The sequence below is a fragment of the Haplochromis burtoni genome, unplaced genomic scaffold (assembly GCF_018398535.1).
Source record: "Haplochromis burtoni strain Fernald_Lab_line unplaced genomic scaffold, NCSU_Asbu1 Contig_100, whole genome shotgun sequence".
Classification (NCBI taxonomy): Eukaryota; Metazoa; Chordata; class Actinopteri; order Cichliformes; family Cichlidae; genus Haplochromis; species Haplochromis burtoni.
In genome coordinates, this window is record NW_024582461.1 from 712,420 (window position 1) to 729,237 (window position 16,818).

At 38.6% G+C, this 16,818-nt stretch overlaps 1 protein-coding gene across 3 annotated transcripts in view; it reads right to left on the reverse strand.

Moving 5' to 3' along the window:
- The window catches only part of grm2b (glutamate receptor, metabotropic 2b), a 28,612-nt gene that overhangs the window by 7,109 nt on the left and 4,685 nt on the right, over positions 1 to 16,818 (reverse strand). For 2 of the 3 annotated variants that reach the window (XM_005927477.3, XM_042223043.1), the window contains exons 2-3: positions 16,075 to 16,695; positions 134 to 971 (exon numbers count right to left, since the gene is read on the reverse strand). In XM_005927477.3, the coding sequence (XP_005927539.1) occupies positions 134 to 971; positions 16,075 to 16,584 (1,348 nt within the window). In that variant the 5' untranslated portion in view covers positions 16,585 to 16,695. The remainder of the gene's footprint in view (positions 1 to 133; positions 972 to 16,074; positions 16,696 to 16,818) is intronic. The other variant, XM_005927478.3, reaches the window with a different exon arrangement.

Genomic DNA, 16,818 nt, shown 5'->3' on the forward strand with positions numbered 1-16,818 from the left:
CCTGTGTCATGGCTCTTTGCAACCCTTATTTCCTTTGTATCCATGGTGAAATATTACCACTTCCAACCATTTAAAAAACATGTTAAATTCTTTTTTTTTTTTCATGTTTGTTGTTTACTTATGTTGTGCATACCTTCAAATTTGGTCTTCAAGATGAACTCCTTGTAGAACCTTTTGCCATTACCTGGTTTCATAGCATCGCAGACCTTAGATGTGTTGGAGCACACTGCTTGCCTCATGTTGTGCAGGGCATAGGCCATCGCATAGACTGCGTTCACCACAAACATGATTTTGGATTCCTGTTCGAAAGTTCCATCTCGTAAGCTGTAGTCAGCACAGCCAGGCTCCTGTAGGTTGCAGTCAAACCGGTGTTCCCAGAACTCCCTGAACCACGGGTTCCTCATATTGGTCGATGGGTTCAGTTTGGTAAAGTAGTCTTCAAACTCTCTGACAGGATAGGAGGCTAGTTCAATGGTGAAAGCTCCATCTGCTGCAGTCTCGCTGCCCCTCACCAAACCCTCCTGTGCTCCCCACCCATCACTGGCCACCCAAGTGAAAGTGACATTCATTCTGGCAGCAGCCACAAGGAGCTCGCGAGCGTCCTCACTGCGCGTGAACAGGATGACAACCTTTGCGTTAGACTTTTGTTGCAAGGAGCGGATCACATTCTCATAGCCCTGGCGGTTCATGGAACGACTCACTTTGGCTGAAGTGGCAATGCAGATTTGGCGAGAGCGGGCCTCCTGCTGGAAGGCGTCAATGCCTGTTTCACCATAGTCACCCTCTGATGCTACTGTTGACACGTATGTCCAGTTAAAGTAACGCAGAATCTCAGCCATTGCTTTAGCTTGGTAGAAGTCAGGGGGCACGGTGCGAGCGAAGTAGTCATAGCGGGTTTTATCACTGAGCTTTGCACTAGTAGAGGCATAGCTGATCTGAGGGATCTGGAACAGTCGCAGGAGGTTAGCCACCTGAGGAAAGCAAATGAAATGGAAATGCTATCAAAACAGTCTCATCACATCCTCTCATATATATATATATATATATATATACACACACACACAGGAACTGCTGGGAAAAAGGAAATAGGTGCAGTGATATATTGAAATATATTTAAACATAGATAAACATACAAATAAGGGGAAAAATAGTTTGCACAATTCTAAAAGCTTGAAAGTCAATATTTGGTATGAGCATCTTTATTCTTAGACACAGCCTGAGCTCTCTTAGGCAGGCTTTCTTTTCTAATCTTTGATGAGTCTACAGGTATAGTTCTCCAGGCTTCTTGGAGGACATTCAAAGCATTGCTTTGGATGTTGGCTGCCTTTTGTTTTGTTCTCTGTTGTGATGATCCCACACTGCTTCAGTAATGTTGAGGTCCAGGCTCTGGGGAGGCCAATCCATGACTGAGTGCTGCATTCTGTGCTTAGCTAGGTATGGTTTTACTGCATTGACCCCAACCGGTCGCAGCAGATGGCCGCCCCTCCCTGAGCCTGGTTCTGCCGGAGGTTTCTTCCTGTTAAAAGGGAGTTTTTCCTTCCCACTGTCGCCAAAGTGCTTGCTCATAGGGGGTCATTTGATTGTTGGGGTTTTCTCTGTATGTATTATTCTAGGGTCTAAGGGTCTACCTTAAAATATAAAGCACGTTGAGGCGACTGTTGTTGTGATTTGGCGCTGTATAAATAAAATTGAATTGAATTGAATTCATTGGCAGAGTGTTTGGGATCATTTTCATGCTGAAAATGAAGATGCTACCACAAAGACACATTGCATGATGGATCAAAATCTGATGGTACTTTGCTGTGTTCATGTCCATCAATTTTGACAAGATCCCCAACACCACTAGCGACACTGCAGACCCTAACCATGACAGTGCCTCCACTGTATTTTGTATGTCAGACAAACCAAGTGATTATTTGCTGGAATTTCAGAAAAAGGCTTGAGCCGTACACTGATGTGCTCCCAACACTACAAAGTTGAACAAGATTTTTTAAACATACAGTCATATTTGTTTAAATTTATTAAATATACCTATTCCTTTATTTGTACTTTTTAACCTGTCTTGCATTACACAGATGTTTTATCAATTCTTAATTACAAAAATATGGGTTCGAAAATAATAATGAAGAGTGCAGAGTCATTGTTTTTGCTGTAAATTGTATAATAAAGTGTAGAAATTAATTAATTTACTTATAAGTCCTGCATTAAGTATTTATTCATTTGTTTATATATTTTTAAGCTATTCTACTTTTTGACTTGTATATTCTGTTTGTAGTTTAAGTGGAGCCATTAAGTGCAGATCAGCTATCTGTCTGATAGTCTGATAGCGGTGGAGACTGGCTGTGGAAACAGCAACAATTCAGTGTTTCTCTATCTCAGACTGCTTATTGTGTCAGAGATCCACATCACCAGCAGCCAGTGCCACAAATCGATTCAACAATAGTGCAGATAACAACAGCAACAATGGCAGACAGATATGAGTTTTATCAGTGGGATTTTTCTGTTTTCTCCACTTGAGCCATTCTGTCAAGTTATTGGGGGAAGATTTTGCTGGGACTTATGATACCCATGTAACCCAGATAATACATTAATTTCCTCCTGGAGCTGATTGCTGGTGCTGCTGAGTTCACCAGGGCTAGATGATAATCTTTGACTGACAACTCAGCGTGGCATCCTTGTTGAACACAAGCCTGCAGAAAACGGCTGTGTCGTAGTCATACCATAAACTCATGGCAATTATTTTCCCACACAGTATTACAGTGCCATGGCAGCAAGGCAGTAAAAACTTGTCATTTTCCAGGAATCCCCTATGAGACACAGTGGTGATTAGTGAATACCCATGGGCTTCAATGTGACCGCCTCCTCCCTCAAGCACCACTGTTTGCCTGGAGGCTTTCCAAACAATGGCATCCCCGTGTATGTAATTGGAACCTACTACACTAACTCCAAGCCCCAATTAAAGTACCATTTTGTCTCCCAGGTCTCTCATTCCAGCTCACAAAATCCTAAACAGAGCTATTAGTCCTTTCTGTGATGATATAAATCATATGTATTATCCTGCATACACACCAAGTATACAGTGTTCTGCATGTAGCATGTTCCCAGATCATGTTACTCAGTAATATTTTGTTAACCTTGAGATGTAAGTTATTATTTGTAAGTTATTATTATTTGGTGCTATATATAAAAACATCCATCCATCAATCCGCTTATCCTTCTCAGGATAAGCTGTCTTATCCCAGCTGTCTTAGTGCGAGAGGCAGGGTACACCCTGGAGAGGTCGCCAGTCTGTCGCAGGGCTAATATAGACAGAGACAACCATTCGCACTTGCATTTATTCCCACATATGGGTAATTTAGTGTTTCCAATTAACCTAACCCCATTGACAGCATGTCTTTGGATTGTGGGAGAAAGCCGGAGAACCCAGAGAGAACCTATGCAAACACGGGGAAAACATGCAAACTCCACACAGAAAGACCCTGGCCTGATGGTGGAATAGAACTCAGGAGCTTCTTGCTGTGAGGCAACAGTGCTAACCATCATTAATTTAATTTACCAGCTTTTTTATTAGGTACACCTCTTTGTCTGCTCGATAGTGCACATATCAAATCAGCTAGTCACACGGTAGCAATTCATTGCATTTAGGCATGTTAAAGACAACCTGCTTAAATTTAAACCAAGAGCCAGAAAAAAATCAAGTCAAAAGCACGAAGTTGAGATAAACAACATTAAAGTATGGATTCTCCATTGTGGGGATGGTATTATGGTGTGGAGGATACTTTAGCAGTAGAATTGTTGATGACCAATAACAACCATTTTATGAAAACAGTGATCCCATCTTCTGATGGCTGCCCCGCAGGAAAACATACCTTCCAACAAAGTTCAAATCAAACTAGTTTCATAAACATGGCAATGAATTCACTGTACTCACTCGGCCTCCACAGTCACCAGATCTCAGTCCAATAGAGCAGCTTTGGGAAATGGTGGAACTCACGATTCACATCATGGATGTGCAGCCAACAAATCTGCAGTAACTGTGTAATGTCATCATGAAAATATGGACCAAAGTGTCTGAGTAACATTTCCAGCACCTTGGTAACTGTATGTCACAAAGAATTAAAACAGTTTTTTGGCTAAAGGGGATCGATATGGTGCTAGCATGGTGTAACTAACAAAGTGCCTCATGTATATCAGGTCAAAACACAGACGTGAGACTAGTTGTTGTTGTGAATGCAATCCACAGTAGGCTGTTAAGACTAAAAAAATCACACTAATCCCTATCTGCAAGTTGCCATCTGCTTAAACTTTTTAAGCTAAAATACCCAAAAGCTAAGAAGCAGCATAAAATACACCACAACCTCCTGAGGGGAGAAATAGAGTAAATATGATGTATTTTGGCATTGAAACTGTACCCAGTAGTATTCTTTCCAGTGATCTAGTGTGGTCTCATGCAGTTATTTACACTGAGATATGTCTGTTGTTGAGACATAGGTATGCCTGATTAAATCCACTGATTAAGGTTATGCTGCCTGGGATATATACACCATTTATGCAAGCTAACATGTCAGCAATCACAATGAGCCAGTCAGTCACACTTGCATGATAATAAGGTAGTATCCTCTTGCAGGGTTTTTTTAGACAGGCAGTTGGCCTTCATCAATAGATTCTTGGAGAAGCTTGACAGCGCACCTTTCAGGACGGCACTGGAGTGTGTGACAGTAACCGTCTGTTCATCCTCATGTGGTATTTCCCACTTGTTCTCTCAGTTGGATAGAAACACCCACCGCACCGGCTCAGAGGAAGAGACACCAAAAACTCTAGACTTGTATTTTATTTTGTGATTAAGTCACATAGCTTTGGAGGAGTGTACACTTTCACTTTCACTGACACTCATTTATTTTATTTAGTTAAGACCTGGGTCCTTATTTTACAAACTTATAACTCAGGCTTTTAACTTCAGTCAAACTCATATTAAGTCTTCTCTATATAGAACTTTTTTTATTTTTAAGTTTGTGCATAATGAAGAAAGGTAAAATATTATCATATATGAAGCAACCATAATCAGATCTCTAGTGATGAACCAAACCAATATAGGTTGTTTGGATCAACTGCAGAAAAAAAGGGGAGGAAATGCCCAAAGGTATTCCCAAAATTACACATAGTTCTGATCATAATTAAAATTGTACATTCACAAAGCATGTTTACACAGCAGTCACAACTACAACTGGGGGAGGGGTGGGTATTTTCCACCAATCATGAGCGATCTTTAAATTGAAACTCTTTCCAGATGTAGAAGTAACATGAGCTGTGCCCATTTATTTTTTGAGGACGGGTTTATCATTACATAACTGCAATATTATTTGCATAATTAGTTTATAGACCTCATTAGAATTACAGGTTATTTTTAATATATCATAGTTATTATGGAAGTACATTAAATAGTTAAGGGTTGTTTTGGTTCTGTTGTTAAGGAGGCTCATTAGTCCAGCCAGAATCTCTTTAACAGGAAAAAACAGAGAAAACGCTCTATTACACTGCACAGGAAGTGCTTTCATGACTACCAATTTATACATAAACTAATATTTTTATTAAAAGGCTGTAGGTCTTTATATGTCAAGAGAAAGCTGTTTGGTAATCAACATTTATTTCATTGGCATGTTTATGTTGACTGACGTCATTACCTTGAATTATTATTTAAATGTTGTAAAACTTTACAACTTTTGGGTGACTGAAGGTGAAAATGATGCTTAAAATTGTTGGTTGTATTCAGTTATCGTGATATATTTGGTAAGTTTTGGTAATTATATTTGATTAATTGCAACTTGAAATGACTGAAATACATTTCGACCCTTAAATTTTGGCAAACATGGCCCAAATTGGGATATGTGCTCCTTTATAGATGATTATTATTATTATTAAACTTTTCGTCCAGTTTTGATGAAATTATGCTCAAATGACCTGGAACTTTATCAAGTGCGAAATGCAATTGTCAAATATTAATTCTTTTATTATATCTGACCTTGAAATTGTCCTTCAAAGTAGTAGGAAACCTAATAATGCTTAAAGGTAAAGTTACATATACACATATAGACATACATCCCACAAGTGAGCTGCTGTTATCGCTTCCCGCATTGATCAGGTAAAGCATATACCCTAAGGCTATTGCAGAGCCTGAGTTTGAATCCTCCCTGAAGCCTTTTACTATGTATATTCCCAGCTCTCTCTCTCTCTTGGCTTGCGTGACATCTCTTCATTGTACTATTTCAATAAACACTAAAAAAAAAAAAAAAAAGCCCCCCCAAGTAATATTTTCATTTTCTTTCAGAATAGGATATTGAAAGTACTGTGAGTAGAAGTTGCAACGGTTGAACAGATATAAACCTTTTCTCTACTGGTGCGCTACATTGTTAAAAATGTGAATAAATCTGATTGTGGAGACATCCAAAAGCCGACATTTGGCTGAATGATAAAACTAACATATCTACATATCATAATGTTCTGAAATTGTGTACTGGAGAAAGTGATGTTTCTTCATGTCACATCATCCCATTCCACGTTTTGATCTGGCCTTGTAAGATGGACTCTAAAACTGGGTGCAGTTTTCTTCTGAACTGTGTGATGTAGAAAAACAATCCTGCTACGATTTCTAATGTAGGGCTAATGTTTCAAATTAAGTCTTCCTTTCTCTGATTTTTAAATTTGTACATAATAAAGAAAAATTATCATACAAAAAATTGTTGACTAGTGATTGTATAAGATTTTTTTAGGGTCATTATTTATGTTCTTTTGGCCTAGCAATTCAGTTACATAGATATTTTAAGTATTGTAAGTCCACTGAATAGTTACAATGTATCAGTTATCTATCCCAGTTGGTCATGTAACTTATATTTCAAACATTAACGTCCAAAAGAGCACCATCAGTATTCAATGTAAAAATATAACAGAATGACTGCTTTTCATGTTAATTAAAAAAAACAACATTTAATTCCGCAAATTTTTGTCTACCACAGCCCCCTCCCTGAGCAGTTTCCATCAAATATATTGCATGAAAAATAAACCATGACCACATGTTCTGAGTAGCGTTGTGTGTAAAAAATAAATAAACAAATAAAAGGGGGGGGGGGGGCGGTAAAAAAGTGTTTCTATTTCAAGAAGAAAGTTAGTCGCCAAAGTAAAGGAATCTAAGAATGTAGTTAGACAATGGCCAACATGCCGAATATCTATGTCAATATTGGTTCAGTCAGTAATATGCATCATGTAGTTTAGACCACATTTGGAGGAAGCATTAAAAAACTGAAACAGCTGGAACATGGGAAGAGACTTTCTAATATGTCTTATAATATGTTTCAGGATGGAAAGCCCCAAAGATCAAACTGAGTCCTGTAGTAGATACAGCAGATGACACAGGTTAAATTTGTGCATATATGGTTTTGCTGCTGAATTAAGTACAATGCATTTGAATTGTATTAGTTAAATTCAAATACTGAAATTGATAGGAAAGGGTTGAGTGCAAAAATAAATATGCAGTGTAAATCATTAAACATGTTAATTACTGATATTTTTAATCAAGCTGCTAAAAAAGTAAACGGTAATTAAATTATTGGGCAAACTACAGAGTTCATTTAATTTAATAAGAATTGATTTGTTGCTACATTAATGATACATGTCATTTTAAAAAACAAAAAGAACAACAATAACAATAAATTTACTAAGTCTGAGCTCCACTAAGTCCTTGTGTTTTTTGTAGGCTATGCAAAAACACATCAAAGGTAAAAGAAAAATAAACCTAAAAGTGATATAACTGTAAATGAATCGGAAAGCAGTTTGTATGGAGCTCTTTGAATGTTCAATCTATCATTTGAATATGATAATTTATCGTTGCACTGAAATATATGAGAAAATGGTTGTTAATGAAAATAACAGCTTAGCATCATTTTAATGTATGCAGCAGTTTAAACTTTGATCAAAACACTCACTGAGAGGGAGCAGCACTAAGGCTAAGTTGTTCTGCTCTACTGTGAAGAGACAGCTGAAACAGCAGAACACCGGTGGTGACTTAATTGACTGTGCAACATCAAACAGACACATAGTTTACACTAAAAATGTTCGTTCACTTCGGTCTAGTTTGTTTTTCTCTTATGGCAAACCCAACACCAAGTGTGAACCTTGTGTTCAGCTGCAGAGTCTCTCTGCAGTTCTCCAAACCTTCTTCAAAACTGAAAACTCCAATTCAGATGAATCAACATTCTTCTGCTTGCTATTCTTTCCACTTGGAGCTATATACACACACACACACACACACATACATATATCTATATATATATATATATATATATACATATATACATAGTGGCTTGCAAAGGTATTTGGCCCCCTTGAACTTTTCCACATTTTGTCACACTACAGCCACAAACATGAATCAATTTTATTGGAATTTCACGTGAAAGACCAATACAAAGTGGTGTACACGTGAGAAGTGGAACGAAAATCATACATGATTCCAAACATTTTTTTTACAAATAAATAACTGAAAAGTGGGGTGTGCGTAATTATTCAGTCCCCTGAGGCAATACTTTGTAGAACCACCTTTTGCTGTAATTACATCTGCCAGTCTTTTAGGGTATGTCTTTACCAGCTTTGCACATCTAGCGACTGAATTTCTTGCCCATTCTTCTTTGCAAAACAGCTCCAGCTACTTGCGTGTAAAAGATCCAAAGGGACTATCAAAAAGTAAACTAATTTTCAGACGCTTATGCAGTGCCACATTTCACCAAACAGCTCGTGTGAACAAGGGCACAGGGCACTGCACAAGAACCTCAAATAATGTTCTATGTGATTTGAATTTGGCAATACACTCCAGGAAGTCACTATCACCTCAGATTCTAAATGTAAGTATATATGGCCACAAACAGACCCATATTTAAACAACTGAACTAAGCCACAGATACAAACACACAAACCCACAAAAACAAAGGGCTAGACCTATTCACGTGTACTTTATATAAGACCATGTCGTGCATGCATTTATGTCTGTGGATCCCAGCCGGCTGTAATCAAAATCTGATATCACAGCTCATATAGCTGGCGATGCAAAGGCAGAAAGGATTGTTTGTTGAATTGCTTGCATGAGCTATTTCAGGAACAGGCAAATCTTCATATTAAACATAGACCTATTATTTCCTCCCACCAGCAAAACAATACTCACCACACGAGCAACCTTTTGAGCCACACTTGAGAACAGGAATACATCTGCTCTTTATCGCCTTCTTGGAAAATAATGCTTTGATATATCACTTCTAGCTCCTAGCACTTCTGAACCAGCTTGATAGGTTTGGCAATTTTTACTGTTATTAAGACTGAAGTGCAGTGCTCCTGTCACACAATCTTCAGCGCAAAATTTTAAATAACAGCCACGGGTTCTGCGTAAAGGCTCATTTTTTATTTATGTGATACTACGTAGGAAAAAAAACAACAGCTCTAAGACGGGCGAGATGAAGGGAAGTGCATCGAGGCACAAATAGGCTAGCACCATTATTGACTGTGTGGGTCTTGACTCGAACCAGCTTTCCAGTCATTACAATGTTTTCCTTCACTTTGAATGACATACTGATGTGCTAATTAGAGAGCTGCAATGTGTTCTCTGAATGTGCTAAACTTTTCACTTCTAAAATAACCGATATTATATTCAGCTATAATATCACATGATAAACAAAAGTCTTTTGAAGTTAACACCAAAGCAAGGTTGCTTTTTGTTTTTTGTTTTACCCGACTTGCTCTGTGAGCGGGGGAAAACAGAATAAAGACAGAGTTAATAAAACACTGCACACCAAACGTATTAAACATCGATATGTGGCGGGACAGATGTTATAACCTGAAATTATTGAGGACCTTCCCAGATGCTTCAGCAATGATAAAATAGAGTTTATCTGCCGGTCTTGAAGGATTTAGTTGGTGTTTTTTGAGTATAATTTCAAAATATTACACCTTTAGATGTCTGCAGTCTTGATGTCTGGAGACTGAAGGGAGATAAGTTGATATTGTCATATTACTTGCCAGGGATGGTTCATCTTAAAAAAAAATTTTAATGTCAAAAAAGTAACCCAAGATTTACAACACTTTTTTCCCAATCCATACATGAGTTAATGTAGGTAAATTAGACACAAGCAGCTGGGCTGTGCATATAGTCTGTGCAGTGGATTGAGCTGCTTCAGAGCTCTGCGTGTTGCATTTTTTTTATCTTCAACATAAAGTTAATGTTGAAGATAAACTTGTGGCTATGCCTCTAAGAAAATGTCATTTTTTAAATTGTTAAGCTACCCAAGCATAAGACATTGTGGGAACACATTAAAATTATTTAATTGTCTTTCTTAAATGATTTCTCTGTGATGCTAAGCTAAATCCATAGGTGTAAAATGTGTGGGCTGCTGGTTATGAATCATAGATGCTTCTATATGGCTAACATCCTGTTTGGCACGGCAAACTATTTTCAAAAACCTCAACTGTGAGAAGATATAACAAAGACAACAAAATACACTGGGATGAGCAAGGCAGCGATGCAAGCCTTCTAAATGTTGCTGGGCTAATTATGAACAAATCCTTTGAGACTAAACAGAAACTGGCTCATCTCCCACCATCGTTACCACCTCTTGTCCTTGGCCCTATCACAGGCAGCATCAGCCTTTTCCACACGCAGGTGGGCACATCCCTGCCAGCCAATGGAGACATATCCCGCAGATGGGAAAAGCAGCTTCTCTCAAAGTTCCCCAGGATGGTCTCTGGCACTCATCCTCCTCTGTTTTATAATGCCCTTCATCTCCACAAAGTGCTTCTCTGGGATAAATGGGGACTGTGAAGACAGTGACCTCTCAAAAAAATCCCACCATGGGCCTCAAGCCACTCTCACGGCTCGATTCATTAAAGTGCCCAGGAAGTGAAGGCACTCACAAAGAGACTGTTGAGCATCGTGACAGTAGAGGTATGTATTCAAATTTATACAAAAACAAAAAAGCAGAGAGTTTCTTTTTTAGCCTTTGTGACTGTGTGGCTGCTGAAGATTCATTCACAAGGAAATAGACAAAAAACAAGCTGTTCTTTTGTCAAGGCATCATCAACATTACTATGAAAGGAAGCCCTGAGTGTAATGAAGGCTTTAGAAGATTATAACATGGTGCTGGATATCCTCAGTCCCTTTCTGTCGAACTCTCCATTCAGCTTTAACACACTCTGACGAAGCATTAATCTCTGCAAGAACTTAGCTAAGGTTGGATCATATTCTGGCTGTAGCACAACTCAGTGTTATCTATACTCCTCAATGCATAGTGATATGCAAAATGAGACAGTTCAGCTGTCATACTTTATATTTAAAGAAATACTAGATTTCAAAGTGAAAACCATACAGCCTGCAGTTATAAAGGATAAAGGATTCAGTTATTTATAACATTGGCTTGACACTATGGCAAACATTACTGATGACTTTTTCTATTGAAGTGATGACACGTGATATTTATAAGTTAAAATACGAAGCTTTGTAAGTGACCTAGAGTACTACACAAAAGTCTTGATCTTTGTTTTACTTTGGACATTGGTTGCTTTTTCACTCATTTTCTTATAGCTGACTCACATTCAGACTAATTTTTTTCTTTGTTTGTTGCTTAGTACAGACCTATGAATCATTCAAACATAAAAAAGGCACCTAACTCAAGGGATGGACAAGTGTTGTATCAACAGATAATAAGCAACTTGGCAAAGAACCAATTTTAAATTGTATCATTAGTCACTTTCACGCTAGCAGCCTTTCGCAAACACATAATTTGTTCCCATTTTGTTAGTTTAATCTACAAAAAATAAATAAATAAATACCATGGACACCACAGTTTGACAGGCATAAAACTGTACTTCTGCTTCAACAACGTGATTCCCAAAGAGCTATTAGCCAAAAAACCTGGCATATCTCAGCATGGTGTGCAGTTTGTCATTATTAAATTTGAGGAAAGTTGACAAGTAGAGGACAAGTAGCGCATGTCTTTTATCTTAGCTCATTCCCATCACCCTCGAACAGTCACAGCCGATAACTGCCCCTCCTTGAGCCTGGTTCTACTGGAGATTTCTTTGTATTAAAAGGGAGGTTTTCCTTCCCACTGTCATCAAATTGCTTGCTTATAGGCAGGCAGTTGTCTGATTGTTGGGGTTTCTCTCTATTATTGTAGGATCTTTATCTTACAACATTAAGCACCCTGGGGTGACTATTGTTGTGATTTGGCACTACATAAAAAAATTGAATTGAATTTACTTGAACTGACAAAGGAAGAATTGTCAGGTCAAAAAACTATCCACAGCCAATAAACAGTGTCTGAAAGTCATGTATAATAGGGGGGGGGAAATCCAGCATGTACTGTTCACTGAAGCCTCAACAGAAATGGCCTCAGTTGAAGCATGGCTTTCAAGAAGCCATTCTTAAGGAAGGGAAACAGGGAGCAAAAGCTGCTGTTGCTTTTCATTAATGTAAAACAGTACATTAACTCATAACACACCAGGGAAAGTAATCTTTTACACTACTTGCTATATTTGTTATACGTTACTGCAGAAATTGACTTGACAGATTATATCATAACCAGTTAACACTATAAACCTGCAGCTACAGGTGATCACTCATCACGGTCTTTGTTATCTGTTGTGGTTTCAGGTTCTGGCTGCTGCACTGGGATAGGCATCACTCAAGTTTAACGTAATTCTGGGTTCTTGGCTGACTTTGTTTTGGCACGCTGTCTTTGCTTGCCAAGAGGGATGTTTTGTTAGCAGAACAGTGCAATTGTTTCTGTCCTGGATGCAGTCTGAATTTCACCATCAAACTCTTGACCTTTCATGCAATCAAAATAAAAGTACTGTCCATATTGCCACTTCTTAAAAACTGTAGATCACTCCACCACTTTCCTCCACCCAGCACACAGACTGAAATAAGCTGATTGTAGCAAACCCACAGGATGAAAAATGTGCTTGATTTTTTTTCTTTCTATTGGCAGTGTGTCGATGACTGAAGAGACTTTGTAGTGCAAGTAACAACATGAACTGTAATGCAATTATTGAATTTAGCACAGTAACGAGTCAGTTTAGAAGGCAAAGCTGGGTTTTTCAAATTGGACTGAAAATCAACAGTTAACACCTATGGAGTTATACTAATCATCAGTCACCCTAATCATCAGTGTTATCATCAGTATGTGTGGAAGAGGTCAGGAGAAAGGTAGAAAAATGAGTGTCTATAACCTTTTGAAAAACCCAACAGAGGCTCTGTCGTGGTTTGGGGCTGCATTTCAGCCAGTGGTGTTGGGGATCTTGTCAAAATTGATGTAATTATGAACACATAAAAGTCCTGCCAGATTTTGATCCACCATACAATACCATCTGGAAAGCATCTAATTGACATTTCTTCTTCTTTTTTTTTTTTTTACCATGGCAGTGATCCAAAACACACTGCCAACAGAGTAGAAACATACCAGGATAGAAAAATAAACAACAGAAAACTACCAGTCATGGACTGGCCTCCCCAGAGCCTGGATATCAACATTACCGAAGCAGTTTGGGATCAAGGTTGTGACTAATATCAAATGAAAAGCTCTGTCCTTCAAGAAACCTGAAGAACTATTCCTGAAGACTACTTAAACACGTTACAAGAAAGGGTTTTTATTAGCTTTAGAAAAGCTGAAAGAAGCTTTTTTTTGTTTGAAAAGCAAAGCCACAGCATCCAGTGGTCAAATTAGACACAAAAAACATGAATCAGCAATATAACTGAATAGAGATGTTACTGAATGAAACAAAACTGTTTCATTAGTCACATACATAAACCCGTGAACCAATGAAACATAATGTTGGTTTCCACCACAGGAACTAACGGGCTTTTTAGGCCACCATAACCTTTTGTGCCTAGTCAAACTGCCTCTGCAGTACCTTGCAGAGGAGAAAAAGTACCTATTCCACAGTAAGTTCTTCTCATCAGCCACAAAAAACTGCTGAGCATGGACTCATTGCTTACTGGCTGAATTTGGACAGGAATGTAGGAAGAATGGAGAAAAGGAGTCTGTTCAAGTAAGTTAACTTTCACCTTCACCAAGTTCCTGCAATGTAAGGTAGCTATAAGTAGTGAGAAACCTAAAAGATTTAGCAGACAATGAAACAATTTGTTATAAAGCTTAAAATGATTATTGCAGTTTTATCATGACAAGGATATTGTTACTCCTGTACAATGAGTCTCCTAATGCCTAAGAGGTTTTGTGTTGTGGCAAAAGCCAGTGCCTCTGTTTGTTTGTGTTTTCATTGTATTTTATTATTGCTGGGTTTCTCTGAGACAAATATCCAGGATAATCCCGGCAGCCAGGATGCTATGCTTTGAGGTCCTTTGACTGAGGAAAAAAGTGGATAGATATTGCCTGTAGAAAGTTGCTGTTAAAACTGGTGATCTTCACTGTGTCACCAACTTTTAATTAAATGTGATGGAACTGTACTGTTTGAACAAACAAATCTGAAGTTCCGCACAGTGCAGTGTTTCAACTGCTCAAAACAAGTTAGAGGGCAGAGCAGTGATATTTCTGGAAAACCACAATAGCATTTTCATTAGAGGTGAACATGTACTACAAATACTTTGTGACACACTGAAAAGGTTCCTGTGGCAAAGATTCCACTGTTGTACTTAACAGACCGCATGACACAAAATCTTAGGAGGCACAAAACAGGATGAACCCCAAAATCAAAAAGCAGAACTTGAGTTATTTTATCATTTCAGTCAGTATTAATTAAATATTGGTGTATAATAAATGACTATTAGCTGGATTAATGATGCTTATCATGTAACAAGCGAAAAACTGGAAAACATTGGTCCAGTTATTCTCTGAACTCAAATGTGATCATGTTGCCGCACCCCTAAGGCTAATAGAGATGATCTTTACTTGTGTATAGTTTACCCAAGGCTTCGCCACATATTGTACGTGCGTGTGTGTGTGTGTGTGTATAACCAAATTATTCCTGAGCACTTTGTCTTGCTAACACTGAGTGCTTCAGTAATTATGTCATGTAAGGGCAATCAGAGTTAATTAATTATGGTCAGATGAACTGCCTCTAGCAACCTTTCATACATGTGTGAAAGGTCAGTTTTCCTTGCAAGGCAGAAATGAAGTTGCTGACAAAGTGATTGATGTGTCTGTGAATGTTGATGCTTCAGACAAAATAATCTCAGTAAATTCTTACTCCAGCCAAAGAGAAACCTCTTCTACTGAAGGCTCAATTCTACAGCTTGTGAAAAGTGGAGATGCAAGGATTCTTTTAGCAACTTCAACATGTGAATGAGCATCCACCCCCATGTAACACAATGCATGCTCACAAAATAAATAACTGGAATAATATTGTGAATTAACAAGTTTTTTTTAAAGGCGTACAAGTGTTAAGTTGCAAAATATTTGCTCTTGCAATAACAAATTACTTGATTACAGACGCAGACAAAACACAATCAACTGAAAAGACTACATATACACTTACACACTTAAAGAAACATTAGGACTTTGTTTTGGTGAGAGCCCCATAGACAAAGAAGATAATTACCAGAGGCAAAACTTCCGCTCATTGCTGAAATAGATCACTTATTGTGTTTGGGGTGTTAGTGCCTTTTGGATTCATGCTGATAACTGACACATACAATGCCTTGCTCTGTAGCTAATTTTGACAGATCATCCAGGAAGTCTGTGGTCCAATTTTGCTAACTGTAATTCTAAAAATATAATTGCATGCGTTAGATGGGGACCAATAAGCAAGCATTTCTGTTTCTGCAATGGACCCATGCAGTTTATGGATGCACCTTGCTAACCATGCTTGCTAGCATAGGCTGATAACTTAGCACCTCAACCCCTCATCCCAGATGAGGTCAGTACAAGACATAGAAAACCCACATGATGTACCATAGCTATACCATATGGTATACTATTTATCTTAGTATAGTGGCATGGCAATTTTGCATGTGTCACAGTTTTCAGTAAAGGCATGCAAGTGCAACTGATCCACTAAACAAAGGTTAATATACATTTGCACACTCACCTGAATTGAAACATCACTGTAAGATCCTCCGATAACCCCTGAGATGGCCAGTGGAACCTCATTTTGAATTGGTCTCGAGCCGTCTGGGCAGATGAAACCTGGGTCGTGCACCTTAGTTAGGGATGCTCTTACAAAATCTAGCGACTGCTCCAGAGCATAAGTGTCTTTCGAGCAGGTGTCCAGGATGTGAGCCCCCAGCTGGAGACCAGGAAGGATGCGATCGCTGGAGTTAATCTCATCAAGTGCCAGCAGCATGGCTTCCAGTCTCTGGATCCCTCTCCCCTCGTTGATCTTACCACAGTCTTCCATTCCATCGCCTTTTTCGTGCACCGGGAACAGGCCTCCAATCACCAAGTCCCCATCGACGATGATCTCACGTTTGGTTGAAGGGGGCAGTCTGGAAATACTAGGCAGGACTCCTGGTATCAGCAGCTCGAGAAGGAACACATGGAGAGGCCAGTAATGTGCAGAATTGGCCTGCGACTTGGGGCAGAGCACTGCACTCAGCATGGCAGGACCAGGTAGCTTGATTTAGCAGGTTGAAGTGGAGAGCAGAAGAGGTTCACACAATTTGGAGGCAGATGTCTTTCAAGTCCTCTGTCAGTGAGTGCAGCATCTTTCCTTAAAAAAAGGGGGGGAAATTAATATATGTTATCTATCTATCTATCTATCTATCTATCTATCTATCTATCTATCTATCTATCTATCTATCTATCTATCTATCTATCTATCTATCTATCTATC